General features: G+C 45.2%; 1 protein-coding gene across 2 annotated transcripts in view; it reads right to left on the bottom strand.

The window, feature by feature from the left end:
* Positions 1-455: 455 nt before the first annotated feature.
* Positions 456-16,188, bottom strand: part of COL5A1 (collagen type V alpha 1 chain) — a 171,880-nt gene continuing 156,147 nt past the window's right edge. Inside the window, exons 59-66 of one of the 2 annotated variants that reach the window (XM_053374940.1) lie at positions 15,663-15,716; positions 14,639-14,674; positions 14,083-14,136; positions 13,085-13,343; positions 12,242-12,354; positions 8,402-8,470; positions 3,600-3,833; positions 456-2,803 (exon numbers count right to left, since the gene is read on the bottom strand). In XM_053374940.1, coding sequence (XP_053230915.1) covers positions 2,657-2,803; positions 3,600-3,833; positions 8,402-8,470; positions 12,242-12,354; positions 13,085-13,343; positions 14,083-14,136; positions 14,639-14,674; positions 15,663-15,716 — 966 coding nt within the window. In that variant the 3' untranslated portion in view covers positions 456-2,656. The remainder of the gene's footprint in view (positions 2,804-3,599; positions 3,834-8,401; positions 8,471-12,241; positions 12,355-13,084; positions 13,344-14,082; positions 14,137-14,638; positions 14,675-15,662; positions 15,717-16,188) is intronic. The other variant, XM_053374941.1, reaches the window with a different exon arrangement.

The raw sequence follows: 16,188 nt of genomic DNA, 5'->3' as shown, positions 1-16,188 counted from the left end.
CATTTCAGGGTGTCCTTATCCTTAACCTAATGCATTCCTGCCTCTACCTGTTGCATTTTGGGGGGAAGCTATGTGATAGCAGTTCTATATCCACCAGGGAAGCTGCCTCACTCTCCCTGATCTTCTCAATGAGGGATCCCTGGTGTGTGTTTCCAAGCTTGCCCAAGAGAACACAAAATGCTCTGAGAATTCTATGGTACAAATATGAATGGAGTCTCAACTAGAAAGCACCATGGAGCAACTCAGGGCCCTGTCCCCTTGGTTCATTTAAAAAATAGGAAAATACATCATATAAAGGCTCCTGTTCACAGTATACATGATGTATTTTCCTTTGCAAAGACTGACCTCCAATTGACCTCCTTGGACAGGGGTCTTTGGCAAAAGTGCTCTGCTTCTTATTTTCCTTCTTTAGGAGTACCACTCACCCAACTCATGGAGAGAAGAAACAAAAAAAGTGAAGGCCCCAACTGAAACAGTTTATTGCTAGCAAGCTTCTGCCCTCCCCTTCCTCAGTGGTCTTTAGGTAAAAGGCACACAGGATCACACCATCTCTTATTGCTGTTGCAATGCAGTTGTTTTGGGTTGGGGGGGCAAGCTTGACTTCAGGACATCAAACAAATACATAAATTAGCACCACAAATATTCAGCGCACGAGTACAAATCTGGCATAGTTAATCATCCTATAAAAATGCATGAATATTCTATTTGTTACAAAAGGAAAAACAAAACAAAAAAACCCCTCCCCGCAAGCAAGCACAGCTTTAATACTTTTCTACAGAAGTGGGCTGGTCTATGCATTGAAATAATTAGACTAGCATGCAACTCCATTCAAGACTGTGGATGGGGTGGGGGTCGAGAGGGGGGTAGAATGGGGTGCTGGAAAGGTGCTCAATCAGAACAACATTAAATGAGCCTTGGAGGGAGGTAAATGGCAGGGGGGTGTCCACCAGTGTCGTCGTCAGAGATAGCACCAACAAAAAAAGAGAAAATGTAAATAATAATAATAAAAAATATAAGCACCTGTGTTTTTATTATTTTTTTAATTATTTTTAAAGTAAAAATAATAATGGAGATCCCTGCCATGTACAATCCTCCAATGAGGGAGGAGGAGGTGGAATTTTGGGGAGGGGGGAGAGGCTTTTAGTTTGGGGGGGAAATATATATATATTTTTAAAATGAAACCTGTACCTTGAAATCAAGTGGAGTGACAGCTGACCCCAAGTCTGTACTACTTGTCAGAGCTGACAAAGGCACTTTCTTTTTCTTTTTGCAGCAGAGTCATGGATTTCCAGTATAACAATATGCTTTGTTAATTTTAAAAAAACACACAATCCTGACATTCCTCAGGTTCTCTTTTCCTTTGGAGAGCTGCAGCATGATTTATCTGATCACCTCCCCCCCACTTCAAAAGTAAAACCACTCAGGCACATGAGGAATACTGTGTATATTGATTGTGTAATCATCAATAGAGAAAGCACCAGCTTAGTCAGAAGTAAGGGTAAAATCCTGGAAGAAATGCTTACTCGGGAGTAAGAGGGATAAACTCAAGTGCAGCCTTACATCTGTGTTTATGCATAAGGCTCAAAGTGCCTGAATGTTTTTACCAGGTGCACCCACCCCACGGGTGCAGGGAGGGAACCGCAACAGCAATTCATTGCCTGAATTGCAGGAGGCTGGACTAGTTGACCCTTGGGGTGCCTTCCAACTCTACATGATTTTATGCCTCCTGGACTGGTGTTTTTCATCAGATGGGCTGGTTTGCTGGTAAGAAATGTGGGCTCGTTAAATTATCAATCAGGGACATGGGGCAAGTCACATGCATGCTTTGAACCAGAGGCATTTTATATTTAATATAATAATATACAAATATTTACTTAACAACATACAAAAATAGAAGCACCTTTATCATATGGGGAAGACAGTCAGAACCTGGGAAAAGTTTTCTTTCCTGTAATTGGTTTCAGTTGTAACTTTTAGGATCAAAGTTTTACAAAAAGCAATTAAAAAAAAAAGTTTATTCCATATGAGTTCTGTTTGAAACACCAGCGGTCTGGTAATCTGACCTGGGAGGATTCTGGAGCATCCTAAGTCTACGCTCCTATGCCGAGGACAAGTGAGTTGTTGTGTCACGCCCGGAGAATAGTTTTCTGCAGGATTTTTCCAGAACCTTCCAAGAGATGGGGAACTTTAACGATCCGCAGTACCTGGTCTTCCCCCAGCTTTGGCAAGGTTGTCAAAATTACGGAAGAACAAGACCTGGTTTTGTGGTCTCAGTGTGTTGAAACAACAACTGTATGTTCAAGTGCAGGAAACTCTTTGGTGGCCTCAGAGGAGATGCAGAGCAAGAGGGTTTTTGGAGAGATGGCCTTTGCTGGTAGTGGATGTCCTTAGGTCATGTGATTCTGGAGTCTGCAGTGGGAATGATGATCCTGGGGCTTAAAAATGGTTCGGGAAGGGTGATCCAGCGGCAGAGTTGGAGCACAGGCAAAACAGAAGCGGGGGGAGGAAAGAAAAACCCAAATAGATAGCAATCCCATCAAACTGTCCAGTTTTAGAACGTGCATGTGACGATGACACAAAAATGGAACCAAAAACCGAAGGCGCGATGAGGTTACGAGGTTGCTCATTTTGGAGAACTAGTTTTCTGAGTGGTCCCTTAGCCCATGAAGCAAGCTGGTCCCACCTCGAACCCAAACTTCTGCGATGCTTCTCCAAAGTCGTTGAACATGATGTCAACAATGGGGACCTGCTCCACTTTGGGGGTGTTGATTTCCAAGACCGTCTTCTGGTAGCCTTTCTTTGCCTGGAGGGAAATGGAGAAAATTGAAAGGCAGGCCACCTCGCTTATGATTCTGAGCAATTGGCAATCAAAAGCATACTGCTTCCAACAGTGGAGATAGACCATAAGAAGAGCCTGATAGATCAGGTCAAAATGGGCCCATCCAGTCCAGCATCCTGTCCTCACTGTGGCCAACCAGGTGCCCCAATGGGAAGCCCATAAGCAGAACATGATCTGAACAGCCACTCTTCCCACTTGGGACTCCCAGCAACTGGTATTCAGAGGCATCCTGCCTTTAACAGTAGAGCTGGCATCCAACCCAGAGGGGTGGAACCTTAGGGCTAAAATCCTTACCAGTCTCGCCATCAAATATCCTTCTTAGAAAACATGCCAAAAATCAAGGTCTGTTGCCTTCTGTTTGCAAAACAACTGCCCCACCCCTGAGTTGCGACCTCCAGGCTCTTGCTGTTAGTCCAGCCTGGACTGTGAATCACATTAGCTATGATTCCTGCGTTGCAGACGGTTGGACTCAATAACACTTTAGGTCCAACTCTATACAGTGGTACCTCAGGTTACAGCCACTTCATGTTATGTTCTTTCAGGTTACGTCCCGCGGCGACCCGGAAGTACCGGAAAGGGTTACTTCTGGGTTTTGCCGCTCGTGCATGCGCAGACATACAAAATGATGTCATGCGAATGCGCAGACGTGCCGCTGCGGGTTGCACTCTTTTCATGTTGCAAACGGGCCTCCGGAACTGATCCCGTTCGCAACCAGAGGTACCATTGTAGTTCTATGATTCTAAGACATGCAGATACTCACTGCACAGCCATCCAGGACAGCCCTGATGAAGGGGTTGTTGTCATAGGACATCTCCTCGTCATTGGAGCCCAGGAAGCGGATGGCCTTGTCATAGTTGCCAGCCGTGGCGTCGTGCCAGGCCACCGACTGGAAGCAATTGTAGGTGAGGTTCTGGTGGGCGGAAGCACTCAGGAGCCTCAGGAAGGTCATCTGCACCACGCCAATGGGGTTGCCATCGGAATCAACATAGGAGAGCTGAGTGGGAAAGAAGAAGAGGAGAGGGAGGAAGCAGGGAAGGCAAGGCTGTGCAACAACTTGGAAGGTGGTGGAACTCTCCTTGGAGGTTTTGAAGCAGAGGTTGGATAGCCATTTGTCAGAGATGCTGTAGTTGAGATGCCTACATTGCAGGGGGTTGGACTAGATGACCCTCAGGGTCCCTTCCAACTCTTCCAACCCTTCCAACATAATTCTATGATTCCATGAACTTGGGAGGCATCCTGGGCTAACAACAGATGGCGTATGGAAGAGCCTTGCAGCTGGATCAGGCCAAAGGCAGCACACTGTTCTTACAGTGGCCAACCAGGTGCCCCAATGGGAAGTCCACAAGCAGGAACTGAACGCAACAGCGGAGCTCTCGCCACTTGTGATTCCAAGCAACTGGAATTCAGAGTTATTCATACTGCCTCCAACAGTGGGTGGAGCCCTGCTGGTTCAGGCCAATGGCTCATCTGTCCTTACACGTCTTTGATGTCAAGTAGGACACAAGCACAAGTGGCTTCCATTAATTTCATAGAATCTTAGAATTGTAGAGTTAGAAGGGACACAAAGAGTCCTCAAATCCAACCCCCAGCAATGCAGGAATCACAGCTCATTTCAATGGATCTGCTCTGGGTAGGTAGGCAGGGAAATGTGTATGCAGCAAAGAACAGGCTACTGGGTGTAACAGATGGTATATTTGGGCATTCTGTTCTGGTTTTGCAACTGCTCTCAGACAGAAGTACCTGCCCTCGCTAGATATTATGGACTGCATTTTAGGAACGCGTTCTGCAGACAGCCTGTTCCTTTGAAAGAACCTGGAAGGGGGCGGAAGGAAATAGGGATGTACCAAATGAAAACAGGAGAGACTCATAGTGAGAGCAACTTCACAAGGAAGGCATCACAAAGAAATAAAGAAAGGGTATACCAACCAATGATCTGGATCTGTGTCCACGCTTATCTGGAGAGATCAACATGACTAATCATGGCAAGCTCAGCATGCCAACAGAGAAGGCACTACCTGCATTTTAGAAGACGAACTGGCCAACCAGCTGTCACCACCTCAGAGCTGCCATATTCCTTTCTTAGTCATTTGGGGGAGGCGGCACTGATTTATAGCCACGGTGGCGATTGGGAAAGAGGAATGCTCACCCAACAGAGGATCCCAAATCAAATTGGAAAAGATAATGGAGCTCGCTTGTGCCATTCTCCAAGACTATTACAGGTCATTGCTTTTTAACGAGTATTGTAGAATGCAGAATGTCACTAGCCTTATCATCCTCCTTGGAATTCTTCTAGTACAGGAGAATTCTCCAAATCACAGGCCACCGTACATTTGAAACACAGTGATACCATTTTAAACAGTCATGGTTCCCCCTAAAAAATTCTGTGAGCTTGAGTTTATTCAGGGTACTAAGAGTTCTTAGGAGACCTCTATTCCCTCTCCCAAAACTACGATCTCCATAGTTTCCTGGGAAGAATGTTTGTTTATTAAGGCATTCTGAACAAACTACAACTTCTAACCTTCCTTACAAGGTTGTTGTGTGGACTTTCCCCAAAGAATTATGGGAGCTGTAGTTTGTCAAAGGTGCTGAGAGTTGTTAGGAGATCTCTGTTCCTCCTTTACAGAACTACAGTTCCTGGGAAGAGGTGAACCACTCTGGAAATTGTAGCTCTGTGAAGGGAATGGGGCGGATATTTAACGAAGCAGATTTTGTGAAATAATAATAATTATTATTAAACCAACAGGACAACATGTCCTCAGAGCTGCTTGTTTACTTATAATATTATAATAATAAGAGTTCGTGACTGGAGCCATATGGCTGCAAGATTATAATGAGCTTGAACAGGTGCAAAAGCTCATAAAAATCTAATGGGAGTTATGCATTTGTTCCAGGGCTGGAGCAGGGGGAGGGGGAACCCCCCAAGGTGAAACTCACAATTTGTAATCCCATTTTTCACTCTCCTGGATGGAAAAGGTGCTCTGGGCAATTAGAGGAGGGGGGAACCCTCCTTCTGAATAGCTTAAGTGTTTTGAGGTGAATAAGGGACATGGGTGGCGCTGTGGTCTAAACCACAGAGCCTAGGGCTTGCTGATCAGAAGGTCAGCGGTTTGAATCCCCACGACGGGGTCAGCTCCCGTTGCTCAGTTCCAGCTCCTGCCCACCTAGCAGTTCGAAAGCATGTCAAAGTGCAAGTAGATAAATAGCTACTGCTCTGGCGGGAAGGTAAACGGCATTTCCTTGCACTGCCCTGGTTCGCCAGAAGTGGCTTAGTCATGCTGGCCACATGACCCAGAAGCTGTACGCTGGCTCCCTCAGCCACTAAAGTGAGATGAGCGCCACAGCACCAGAGTTGTCTGTGACTGGACCTAATGGTCAGGGGTCCCTTTACGCTTTTAAAGGTACTCAGAGAGCCACATCCAAACCAGAGATTGAGAGCACAGTGATGCCACGTTCAACTGTCATGGCTTCTTCCCCCAAAGAATCCTGAGAACTACAGTATGTTCAGAAATGGGGTTAGCCACATTAAAAGCCCTGCAGTGCATCATTGAGGAGTGGGGTCTTCTGAGACCTTTTGGGACTTGCAGGAGAAACTCTCCCACAGACCTCAGCAATCTTCTCTGTCTGTACCAGAAGAGTTTGTGGGGGTTGTTCTGCTTTGAGGCTAGTGACATTTCTCCAACAAGTCACCTGCTCCTTCCAAAATATCGGGTTGGGGTGTCTTCTAGATGCTGGTAGCTATTTTGAACAGAAGATGCAATACTAAAGCAGAAGGAGAGCAGCAGGACATCAAAATGTGCAAAGAGGCAGGAAGGGAGATTTTGAGGAGTTGCTAACCATTCAGGTCTCCCTGACCCCAGCACAAAAAGGTTTGCCTATGGCTAGCAGAGAGCAGAGAAACTGGCCAAGGCACAAAGACTACATGTGGTGCAGCACCGATACTGCAAATTAGTACAGTGCTGTGCATTTGCGGACATAACAACTCTCTCCACTGCACGGGGAGGGAAGGGCTCTTAACACGTACACAGAGATGGCAGTTGTGCTCTGTTAAGTGGGAGCTCCCTTGCCAGCCATGTGGGTGCAGATTCAAGAGTGTCGCATGCAAAGTGATGGTGGCTGAAGGACCAGGATGCCCATTTCGTTTGGTTTTGAAGATTTAAGGCAGAAGCATCACGAGCTAATGTGGTGTAGTGGTTAGAGGGTTGGACTAGCACCTGGGAGCCCAGGGTTCAAATCCTCACCTGGTCATGAATCTCACTGGGTGACCTTGGGGGCCAATCCCTGCCTCTCAGTCTAGCCTACCTCACAGGGTTGTTGTGGGAATTAAATGAGGAGTGGGAGATCCATGCAGAAGATCTTTGGTGAAAAAGGTGATATAGAAATGCAAGCAATAAACTTCAAAGAGGTTTTGCAAGAGAGCCATAGACTGAGGGGATGAATCTAAACCAAAACCAACAGATTCTCATATTCCATAGGGCTGCTCTGAGTAGACCTACTGGCATTACTAACTTGGGTATGTTCATTTCAGTAGGTGTCCTCTGAATATCACTTAGCTGGAACTAACCCATTTAATTAATTAAACTAACTGGTACCTTGTTAAAGGTATCCATGAATAACATATTAAGGAATCTAATGAATTTGGAGCTTCAGCAGTCAGTAAAATCTTTTTATTGCTCCCACTCCATCAATGGCTCAAGTTCAGAACCATGAAAGGCTGAATCCTGAGACTTGTCTAAGTTATGCAGAACTGAGTAAAAGTTGTGCACTAGATTCAGCCCAAGCCCAAATCCAAAATCAGTTCATTTGAGATCTGGGCTTTGGCCAGGTCAGGTAGAGACAGCCCTAGGTTGCCCTCAGTTGCATCAGGCAACCTGGAGTACCCCAGGAGTGGGGCGTTGCAGGGTGGGGTGGAAAAGAAACTGTGTTAGCTGCACACACCTATTCCCAGCAGGGGAACACCAATGTGAACCCTCTATTCACTCACTGGCTAAAGGCACTGGGGAATCAGACCCCAGTGCTATTGGATCCTCCTGTGCTTTCAGTGTTGTCAGGAGTGTGGAAGGAGACACATCCTAATTAGAACTGATTCAGGGACACATCTAGGTCAGCTGTTACCCAGGTTGGGGCCTTGGATTGGGTCTGGGTGCATGTGTGCTGCGCCAGTGCCCTAGCCAGCCACTTGTGGCTAATATTAGCCAGCCAGATGGTGACAGGCAGATCTCGGAGGAGGCATGAAGCAAGGATACACCCCAGCTCCTCCTTAAACTGTTCCTCTGTAGTCATTTAGAGCCCCCCAATGCTTGTGCTGGTTAGTCCATCATGCAGTGTGTGAGCGGGCAGGTTTTTCAGGAGATGGCCATAACCAAGAAGCGGGCGTGTCTGGCGTGTCTCCTCCCAGTCAGAGGCGTGGTGGGGTGCCAAAGCTGAGCAACTTACCAGGGACCCCCGCTTGAAATGACTATACCATGTGGCCGGCTGCTCTTTGGGCCATCGAGCCATTTTGCTCTGCAAAATATGAGATACGTTTAAAGCAAAACTGGAAAGTGAGAAGGGGGAGTGCCTTACCAGTTTACCACGCTTGAATTCACTGAACCAGGAGCCTGGGTTTTCCTTGGGCCATGTGGTAATCCTGGCCTGAAAGTGGCGGAAGAGGCGTGGCGAGGAGGAAGAAAAGGAAAAGGGTTGAGAGAGAAAAAGAAAGAGAAGAGTTATATTCGGAGGGGCACAGACTCACATTGAAATATCTCCAACTTCTCCCCAAAATACACATAAGGACATCCTTGTTGGGTCAGGCCAAAGGGGTCCATCTAGTGCAGCATCCTTTCATGACAATAGCCAACCAAGTGCTCCAATGGGAAGCCCACAAGCAGGACCAAATACAACAGTAACACTACCCCCACTTGAGATTAATGTCAACTGGTATTCAGAGGCATATCAACTCAGACACTGGAGGAGGAATATAAGATAGGATTTTGGAATCTGTGGCCCTCCAGTTGTTGTTGGACTCCAACTCCCATCAGCCCCAGCCAGCACGGTCAATGGTTGGAGATGATGGGAGCTGTAGTGCAGCAACACCTGGAGGGCCACAGATTCCCCACTCCCTTGACACAGAAAATAAGAAGAGCCTGGCTGTTGGATCAAGCCAAAGGGTGCTCATCTAGTCTAGCCTCCTATTCTCACAATGGCCACCCAGATGTCCCAGTGGGAAGCCTTGGAAGCAGCACCTGAGAAGAAGAGCAACTTTCTCCTGTGGCTTCCAGCAACTAGTATTCAGAAGCATTACTGCCTCCAATAGCAGAGTGAAAACACAAAAAGAGCCCTCCTGGATGAGGCCAAAGGGGGCCAAAGGGGGCCCAAGTAGTCCAGTAGCCTGTTCTTACAGTGGCCAACCAGGTGCCCATTAGGAGAAGCCAGCAAGCAGGATGTGACCACAACAGTAATTCTCCTCTTCTGCAAATATATTTTTAAAATGTTTTTTCCCCCCTGTTAGGTAGGAGAACGGCATTGCATAATTCAGAAAACTGTTGATTTTAAAGGACAGTGGTGTTTTGGTTCTGGAAATGCAATTCTGAAAAGTTCACATTAGAAATATAAGCGGATCAAATTCCCCACCCCCCATCCAGAGGTATTTTTGTTACCATGACAGCTATGTTCCTCCTTTCTGTTTAAAATCAAGGTGACCTGGTGCCAAATCTGAGCTCTCTCTCTCTCTTTATCTTGGAAGAATTCCTGAACTGGAAAGTTAACTGCTTGACTTCAAGATCAAACTTTTCAACCCTTACGAATGCACAGCTGTAAAACAATTATGCCCCCGGTGACAACTCTCATTACTTTGGGGTTAATGGTCTGTATAACCTCTGGAGAGGTGTTGGGCTACAACCATCAGCAAGCCCTGCCAGTAAACAACAAGCAGAAATATCACTCTCCTGGGTAAATGGTCCATTTATCCAGGAAGGTTGGAGGTGGCTGAATAAGGTTTGGAAGCAAATGGTCAGAATGGCAAAACTGCTACTCTGAGCCCAGAACCAATGAAGAGCACATGTAGGCTCAGCTCAATTGGTTTGTATCACAGGAGCCACCATTGTTGAATCTGTCGGAGCAATGGTGTCCTTGACATCTTCCTTGGGCACCCATGATGCCACAGAATCCACTTGCTAACTGCATAGGTTGGTGATTACCTTGAACATGAGACTGCTGGAATGAGGCTAATGGCTCATCTAATCCAGCATCATGTTATCATAAAAACAAAAGAACCTGCTGGATCAGGCTAGTGGCTCATCTAGTCCAGCATCATCTTCACACAGTGGCCAACCAGATGCCCATTAGGAGAACCTCTCTGTACCCAAGCACAAGAGCCTTCTTCTCTCTTGTGGTTTTCAGCAATTGGTACTCAGAAGCATTACTGACTCCAGCTGCGGAGGCAGAACATAGCCATTGTGGTTAGTAGCCATCAATAGCCCTCTCCTCCATGGATTTGTCCTCTTTTAAAACCACCCAAGTTAGTGGCCACCACTGCCTCCTGTGGGAGCAAGTTCCATAGTTTAACTACCGGTTTGTGCTGCATGAAGAAGTGAAGAAAAGTGCACAGAGCTGAAGGAGGAAATTGGAAGCAATTCCATCCTTAGGGAAAGACAAGAAATAGGGTGTTGCCTTCTACTGAGTTAGACCATTGGTCCATCTGGCTCAGTATTTCCAGTATGCAGTGGCAGAGGCTCTCCAGGACTTTGGGAACAGGACATTGCCAGCCCTACCTGAAGACTGAACCCAGAATCTTCTTGCACGCAAATAATATGTTCTACTACTGAGCCCTTCCTTTAAAAATGAAGTAGGAGTCTAGTCTTCATACTTTTGAAGAAAGGGTTGAGTTGAAAAAGGAACACGGGAAGCTGCATTATACTGAGAGAAATCCATTGGTCCATCTAGTTTAGTACTGCCTACACTGACTGGCAGCAGTGGCTCTCTAGGGTTTCAGGCATCCTACTTGTAGATGCCATCAGGGATTGAACATGGGGCCTCCTGCATACAAAACAGATGCTTCATCACTAAGTTGTGGTCCTTCCCCTAAAAACAAAGATTCTAGTCCTTGTAGTTCTGAATAAAAAGTTGAGTTAAATAGGAATATAGGAAGCTATCTTAGAATCATGGACACATAGAATTGTAGCACTGAAAGGGACCCCAAGTGCCATCTAGTCCAACCCCTTGCAATGCAGGAATAACAGCTAAAGAATCAGTGATAGAGCGACATTCAACCACTGGATGTTAAAAATCTCCAAGGAAGGAGAGGCCATCACCTTCTGACGGAGTCTGTTCCACCACTGAATGACAGAAAGCTATTCCTAATTTTTAGTTGTAATCTCCTTTCTTGTCATTTGAATCCACAGGTTCAGGCCCTCCCTTCTGGAGCAGCAGAAAACAAGCTGGCTCCATCTTCCACATGGCAACTCTTCAGATAGTTGAAGACGGCTATCAAATATGGTTTTACTGAGCTAGGCCATTGGTCCACCCAGCTTAGCATTGCCAAAAGCTCTTCAGAATTTTGAACAGGGGTCTTTCCCAGTCCTAGCTGGAGATGCAAGTGGGGACTGATCTTGGGACCTTTTGCATGCAAAGGAGATGCTCTGCCATGGAGCCCTGAAGCCTGGAGTTCTTTGAAGCATAATCTTAAAGGATCTGACCTGGAGGGCTTTGACTATATCCTGAACAGTGCAATGATTAAGGAAATCATGTTTTCTTCCTAAAATGTTCATAACAGCCCACTGGAAAAAAATATCAAAGTCTCCTGTTCCTCCTTAATACAGTTCTACATAATCTCTCCACTCCCAGCCTATTAACTGCTCTCATGATTTCTTTATGAAATGCAACACAACTACATTTTTCCTGCATTTTATATGCAAACATGGGACAAGGCTACTTTCAGGACAGTGAGCTATTAGGCTTATAAAAAATATGTACTGTGAATAAGCAAGTACTTTTTCTTTATCGCAATAATTTATACACAGGCCTTTTGAGCTACGGCCTCTCACTTCAAATATAGTTCTGGAGATCAAGCCATTATTAGGAACTGAGTAGCTTTTTAGGGTGCAATTAGGCACAAGATAGGGGCCGCTTGGTTCTAAATAAGGTGGTGGACTCTCATTCATTGAAGGTTTCTTAGCAGTGGTTGGATAGCCACCTATCAGGGATTCTTTAGCTGTGATCCCCGCATTGCAGGGGGTTGGACTAGATGACCCTTGGGGGGCCTTCCAATTCTACAGTTATATGATTTTAAGCTTCCTATAGAACCAAATCAAGGATCCAATGGACAGGTCAACTTTTCTGCCTGCCTTCCAACGTGAAAGTGAAAGGGTTGCCCAGATTAGTGAGAAAGAAAGAAAGAAAGAGAAAAAGCTCACAAGAATCACTTACCCCTTCTGACTTCTTATCTGGGAAGATGCAGGTCTCCCCACCAGCGGTGAAATTACAGTAAACTTTGAAGGAATCCCTGGAACAACCTTGATTAGGATCTACCCAGTATTCACCTGGAGTTGGGACCATGTTTTTTTGAGGGGAGGAAGGAAGACAGGAAGAGTTGATACAAATCCTACAATTTAATCATCTAACACATTCCTATGTTTGTGAAAATCCTACTATATGACACCAATTTGTTTTCGCAACAATAAAAAGGCACTAGGGATGGAAGGATCTGTTTTGTTTTCTAAGTAGCAATTTGCAATCTCTCTTAAAAAGAATCCTCATGAAAATCCACCAGCATTTTGGAGTGAATTTCTCCTAATAAACCAATTTTATGCAACAAATGCTTATGTGCAGTTTTCACTAACAAATACATTTTTGCAAGAGATTTCCCTAAACGTTATTTGTATTTGTATGTTATTTTCACTAATATCCTCATTTTTTATGCACACTTTCCCCTAAGCTATGCATTTTGTGAAACACTGGTTGATTGGAGAACTGCATCATGAAATTTGGGTAAGTGCAATTTTTTGATTCACCTATTGTTTCAGAAAGTGTGAATTTGATGGAATCAGCTTTAGACTCAAGAGTTGTGGAGGTGGAAGGGACCCCATGGGTCAACTAGTCTGAATACCTGCAGCAATCCCAGCAATGCAGGAATCCCAGCTACCGAATTACGGTCTATCTGAGGCATCCCTATCTGAGGCATGTAGAAATTGCAGACGTGTACAACACTGTTCTGGTTCCCAGATGAACCCTCCTTCCCCTTCCTGCATATCCACTGATGCCCATCCATACCGTCTGGGAAATCCGGATGACAGAGTTGCAGATCTTTGCAGGTGCGAGCTGGGTTGTGCTGAGTGCCCAGCGGGTGCTTCATCTGCTCAATTTCCAGTTTCAGAGAGTTCAAGGAGCCAAAGATCTCCTCCATGCCATCAGCGTAGTCCATGTAGTTGTCAGCATTGCCTTCGTTGACCAACTGGCTGGCGTCAATGTTCCGCCGGGTCCTCTTGGAGGACTGGATGGGAAGTGGTTGGATCACTTCTCCTGGAGGACCCTGGGGCAAGGAAGAAGTAGAGTGACACGGTTTAACTGGTGCTGAAGACAGAGAAAGACAACATGTAGGGAAGGGGCAACATCAAGGATGGACTACTGTAAGCTGCTCTTCAAGGGACTGCCCTTGGGTCTGGTTTGGAAGCTCCAGCTGGTGCAGAATGTGGTATCCAGATTGCTGATTGGGGCATCTCGCTGATAACATGGGAACTACTGTTAAAGCATATTTACTGGCTGCCCATCTCTACCAAGGCAGGTTCAAGGTCCTTGTATTAATTTACAAAGCCTTGAACAACTAACATCCAGGGTACCTCAGAGATTGCCTGAGCCTTTATATTCTATGTTGAACAATGAAATTATTTGGAGGAGGATTGTTAGTCATCCCCTGAGTTGGGGAGGCTTGTTTGACAACAAAGAGAAACTAAGCCTTTAGTGTCATTGGCCCAGTCCAGTGGAACTTTATGCCACTGGAGTTTCAACAGGAGCCTTCTATACCAACTTTTAAATGCCTGATGAAAACATTTGTTATTCTCCCAGGCCTCTGCAGGCAGATAAGAAGAGATCCTTCCACAATGGTTAACTGATGTCTGCTTTTAACTTTCCTGGTATTACCTGTATGGTCCTATGTCGTTTTGGTGTAAACCACTTTGTTGTTTGTTTATGAAAAAGCTGCCTGTAAATATTTCCAATAAAAAGGGGAGAGGTGTTCCAAAACCACAAAGGACATGGTGACCAGTACTTACAGGAGGCCCTGGTGGCCCAGGGTGACCAGTTTCCCCCTTTGGACCTGTTGGACCCTAGAAAGACAAAGAAACAGAAACCAGCACATGTTAGTTAGGTGGGCAATACAGACAGCCACAGATCAGAGGCTTGTCATCAAGGGATAACTCCTATTTGCTGTGGGCCAACCCTCTGACCCCAAGTCCTTTATATGGGAGCAGCTACATGATGAACAAAGATAGCCTTCTGAGTGTAAAAGAACCAGGTAAGGCCACCTCTTAATACAAGGATTCCCAAAATAGGGGTGGTAGTTTTCATCAATGTTTGGATGCAGAGAGCCATTTTGATTCAAGATGGTAGCCCAGAAAACAACTTTGGTGTGACTTTGCACATTTTTTGGCGTAGGTTTGGCTGCTTCTCAAGATATCATTGCCAAACTCAATTCAGGGGTTCCTTGGGCAAGGATCTTCTTTGATGGTCAGACGCCAGGTGACATTTTGAATCAAGATGGGAGACCAAAATGTGACTTTGGTATGACTCCACCAAATTAATGTTCCCAGTTGCATAGGTTTGACTTACCGATGATCCTTTAGCACCTTTTGGACCAGGGGGACCCTAGACCATGGAGAGAGCCAAACCAACAGTTAGTAGATTCACACACATACACAAATTATCACTCACATTAATGTAAGCTACTGATTTAAAACCCAAACACTATTGCAAATGAATGTGCTAGGGATACATTCATTTCTCCTCAAATATGGAAGATGGAGCAAGCTTGTTTTCTCCTGCTCCAAAGGGTGACACGAGCCAATGGATTCAAGTTACAAGAAAGGAGATTCCAACTGAACATTAGGTAGAATTTTCTGACAGTAAGAGATCTTCAACAGTGGAAAAGACATCCTCAGAAGGCAATGGACTCTTCTTCACTGGAGCTTTTTAAGCAGAGGCTGGATGGTCATCTGTCATGCATGCTTTAGTTGAGAGATTCCTGCATTGCAGGGGTTTGGATTAGATGACCCTTGGAGTCCTTTCCAACTCTACAATTCTATGATTCTATGAAGCCCCCAAGCAATATTTTGAAACATCTGTTTAACATTAAAAAAAAGAAATCCCAGAATTACTATGGGTTGTATCCCACCTACATTTTACTCAGAGTATCATAGAATCATAGACTCACAGAAATTTATGTTCGGAAGTTAGTCATGTCCATTCATTCTATTCGGGGGCCAACCCAGCCAACATGGGCCATAGCTCATGTTTTAGTGCATCTGCTTTGCATGCTGAATATGCCAGGTTCTATCCGAAGATCTCTAGGTAGGGCTGGAAATGTTCCCTGCTTGAAACCCTAGAAAGCTGCTCTTCTATATAGAAGAGGGTCAGTGAATTCTAGTGATTGATCAGTAGAATCTGAGAAAGATCTGGTGCAACAAGAGGTTTCTGGTAGTTTCCAGGCCTCCCATTTTCTTGTTGAACCCACAACAGGACACAATGACATGTAGCCTACCAGGTTATTTACTGAATAGCTCGCCTCTCTTATGCACAAGTGACTCATTTGCACCATCGTTTTGGGAATAAGGATCTCTGAGAACTTGCTACGTACCGGTAAACCTGGAGGACCAGGAGGCCCAATGGGACCAGACGGACCTGTTATACCCTATAGAAAGAAACCCAAAGAGCAAAATCAATGTTTATTCAAGAGGAATTCAGAAAGTATCTGTTGTTAACAACAAGCTTTGGAGGAGCCAATTCTAAATTTGGATGTTTAAAAATATTTAAAGATTTAATCAAACTAATTAATTATTATACAATACAGAAGTACTCATGCACATTTATAGGAATACAGTAAATTAAAAGGAATGTATGGTTTTATGTTATGTTGCATATTTATCATTCCAAAACATTTCCCCATAAATCTCTTTGGCTGATTGATAGCATTAAAGTAAGTTAATGCTATCATCATTACAACAGACCAGGTGTAGGGAACCTCTGGCCCTGCAGATGTTGCTAAACTACAAAGTCATTCATCCATTGTCATTGGCCGCGTTGACTGGGGCTAATGGGATAGGAGTCTGGCAACATCCAACAACAGACTCCCCACACCTGTGACAAACCATGTTTTCTCAATC

Source organism: Podarcis raffonei, chromosome Z, assembly GCF_027172205.1.
Source record: "Podarcis raffonei isolate rPodRaf1 chromosome Z, rPodRaf1.pri, whole genome shotgun sequence".
NCBI lineage: Eukaryota > Metazoa > Chordata > Lepidosauria > Squamata > Lacertidae > Podarcis > Podarcis raffonei.
This window is presented reverse-complemented; position numbering and strand designations above follow the sequence as displayed.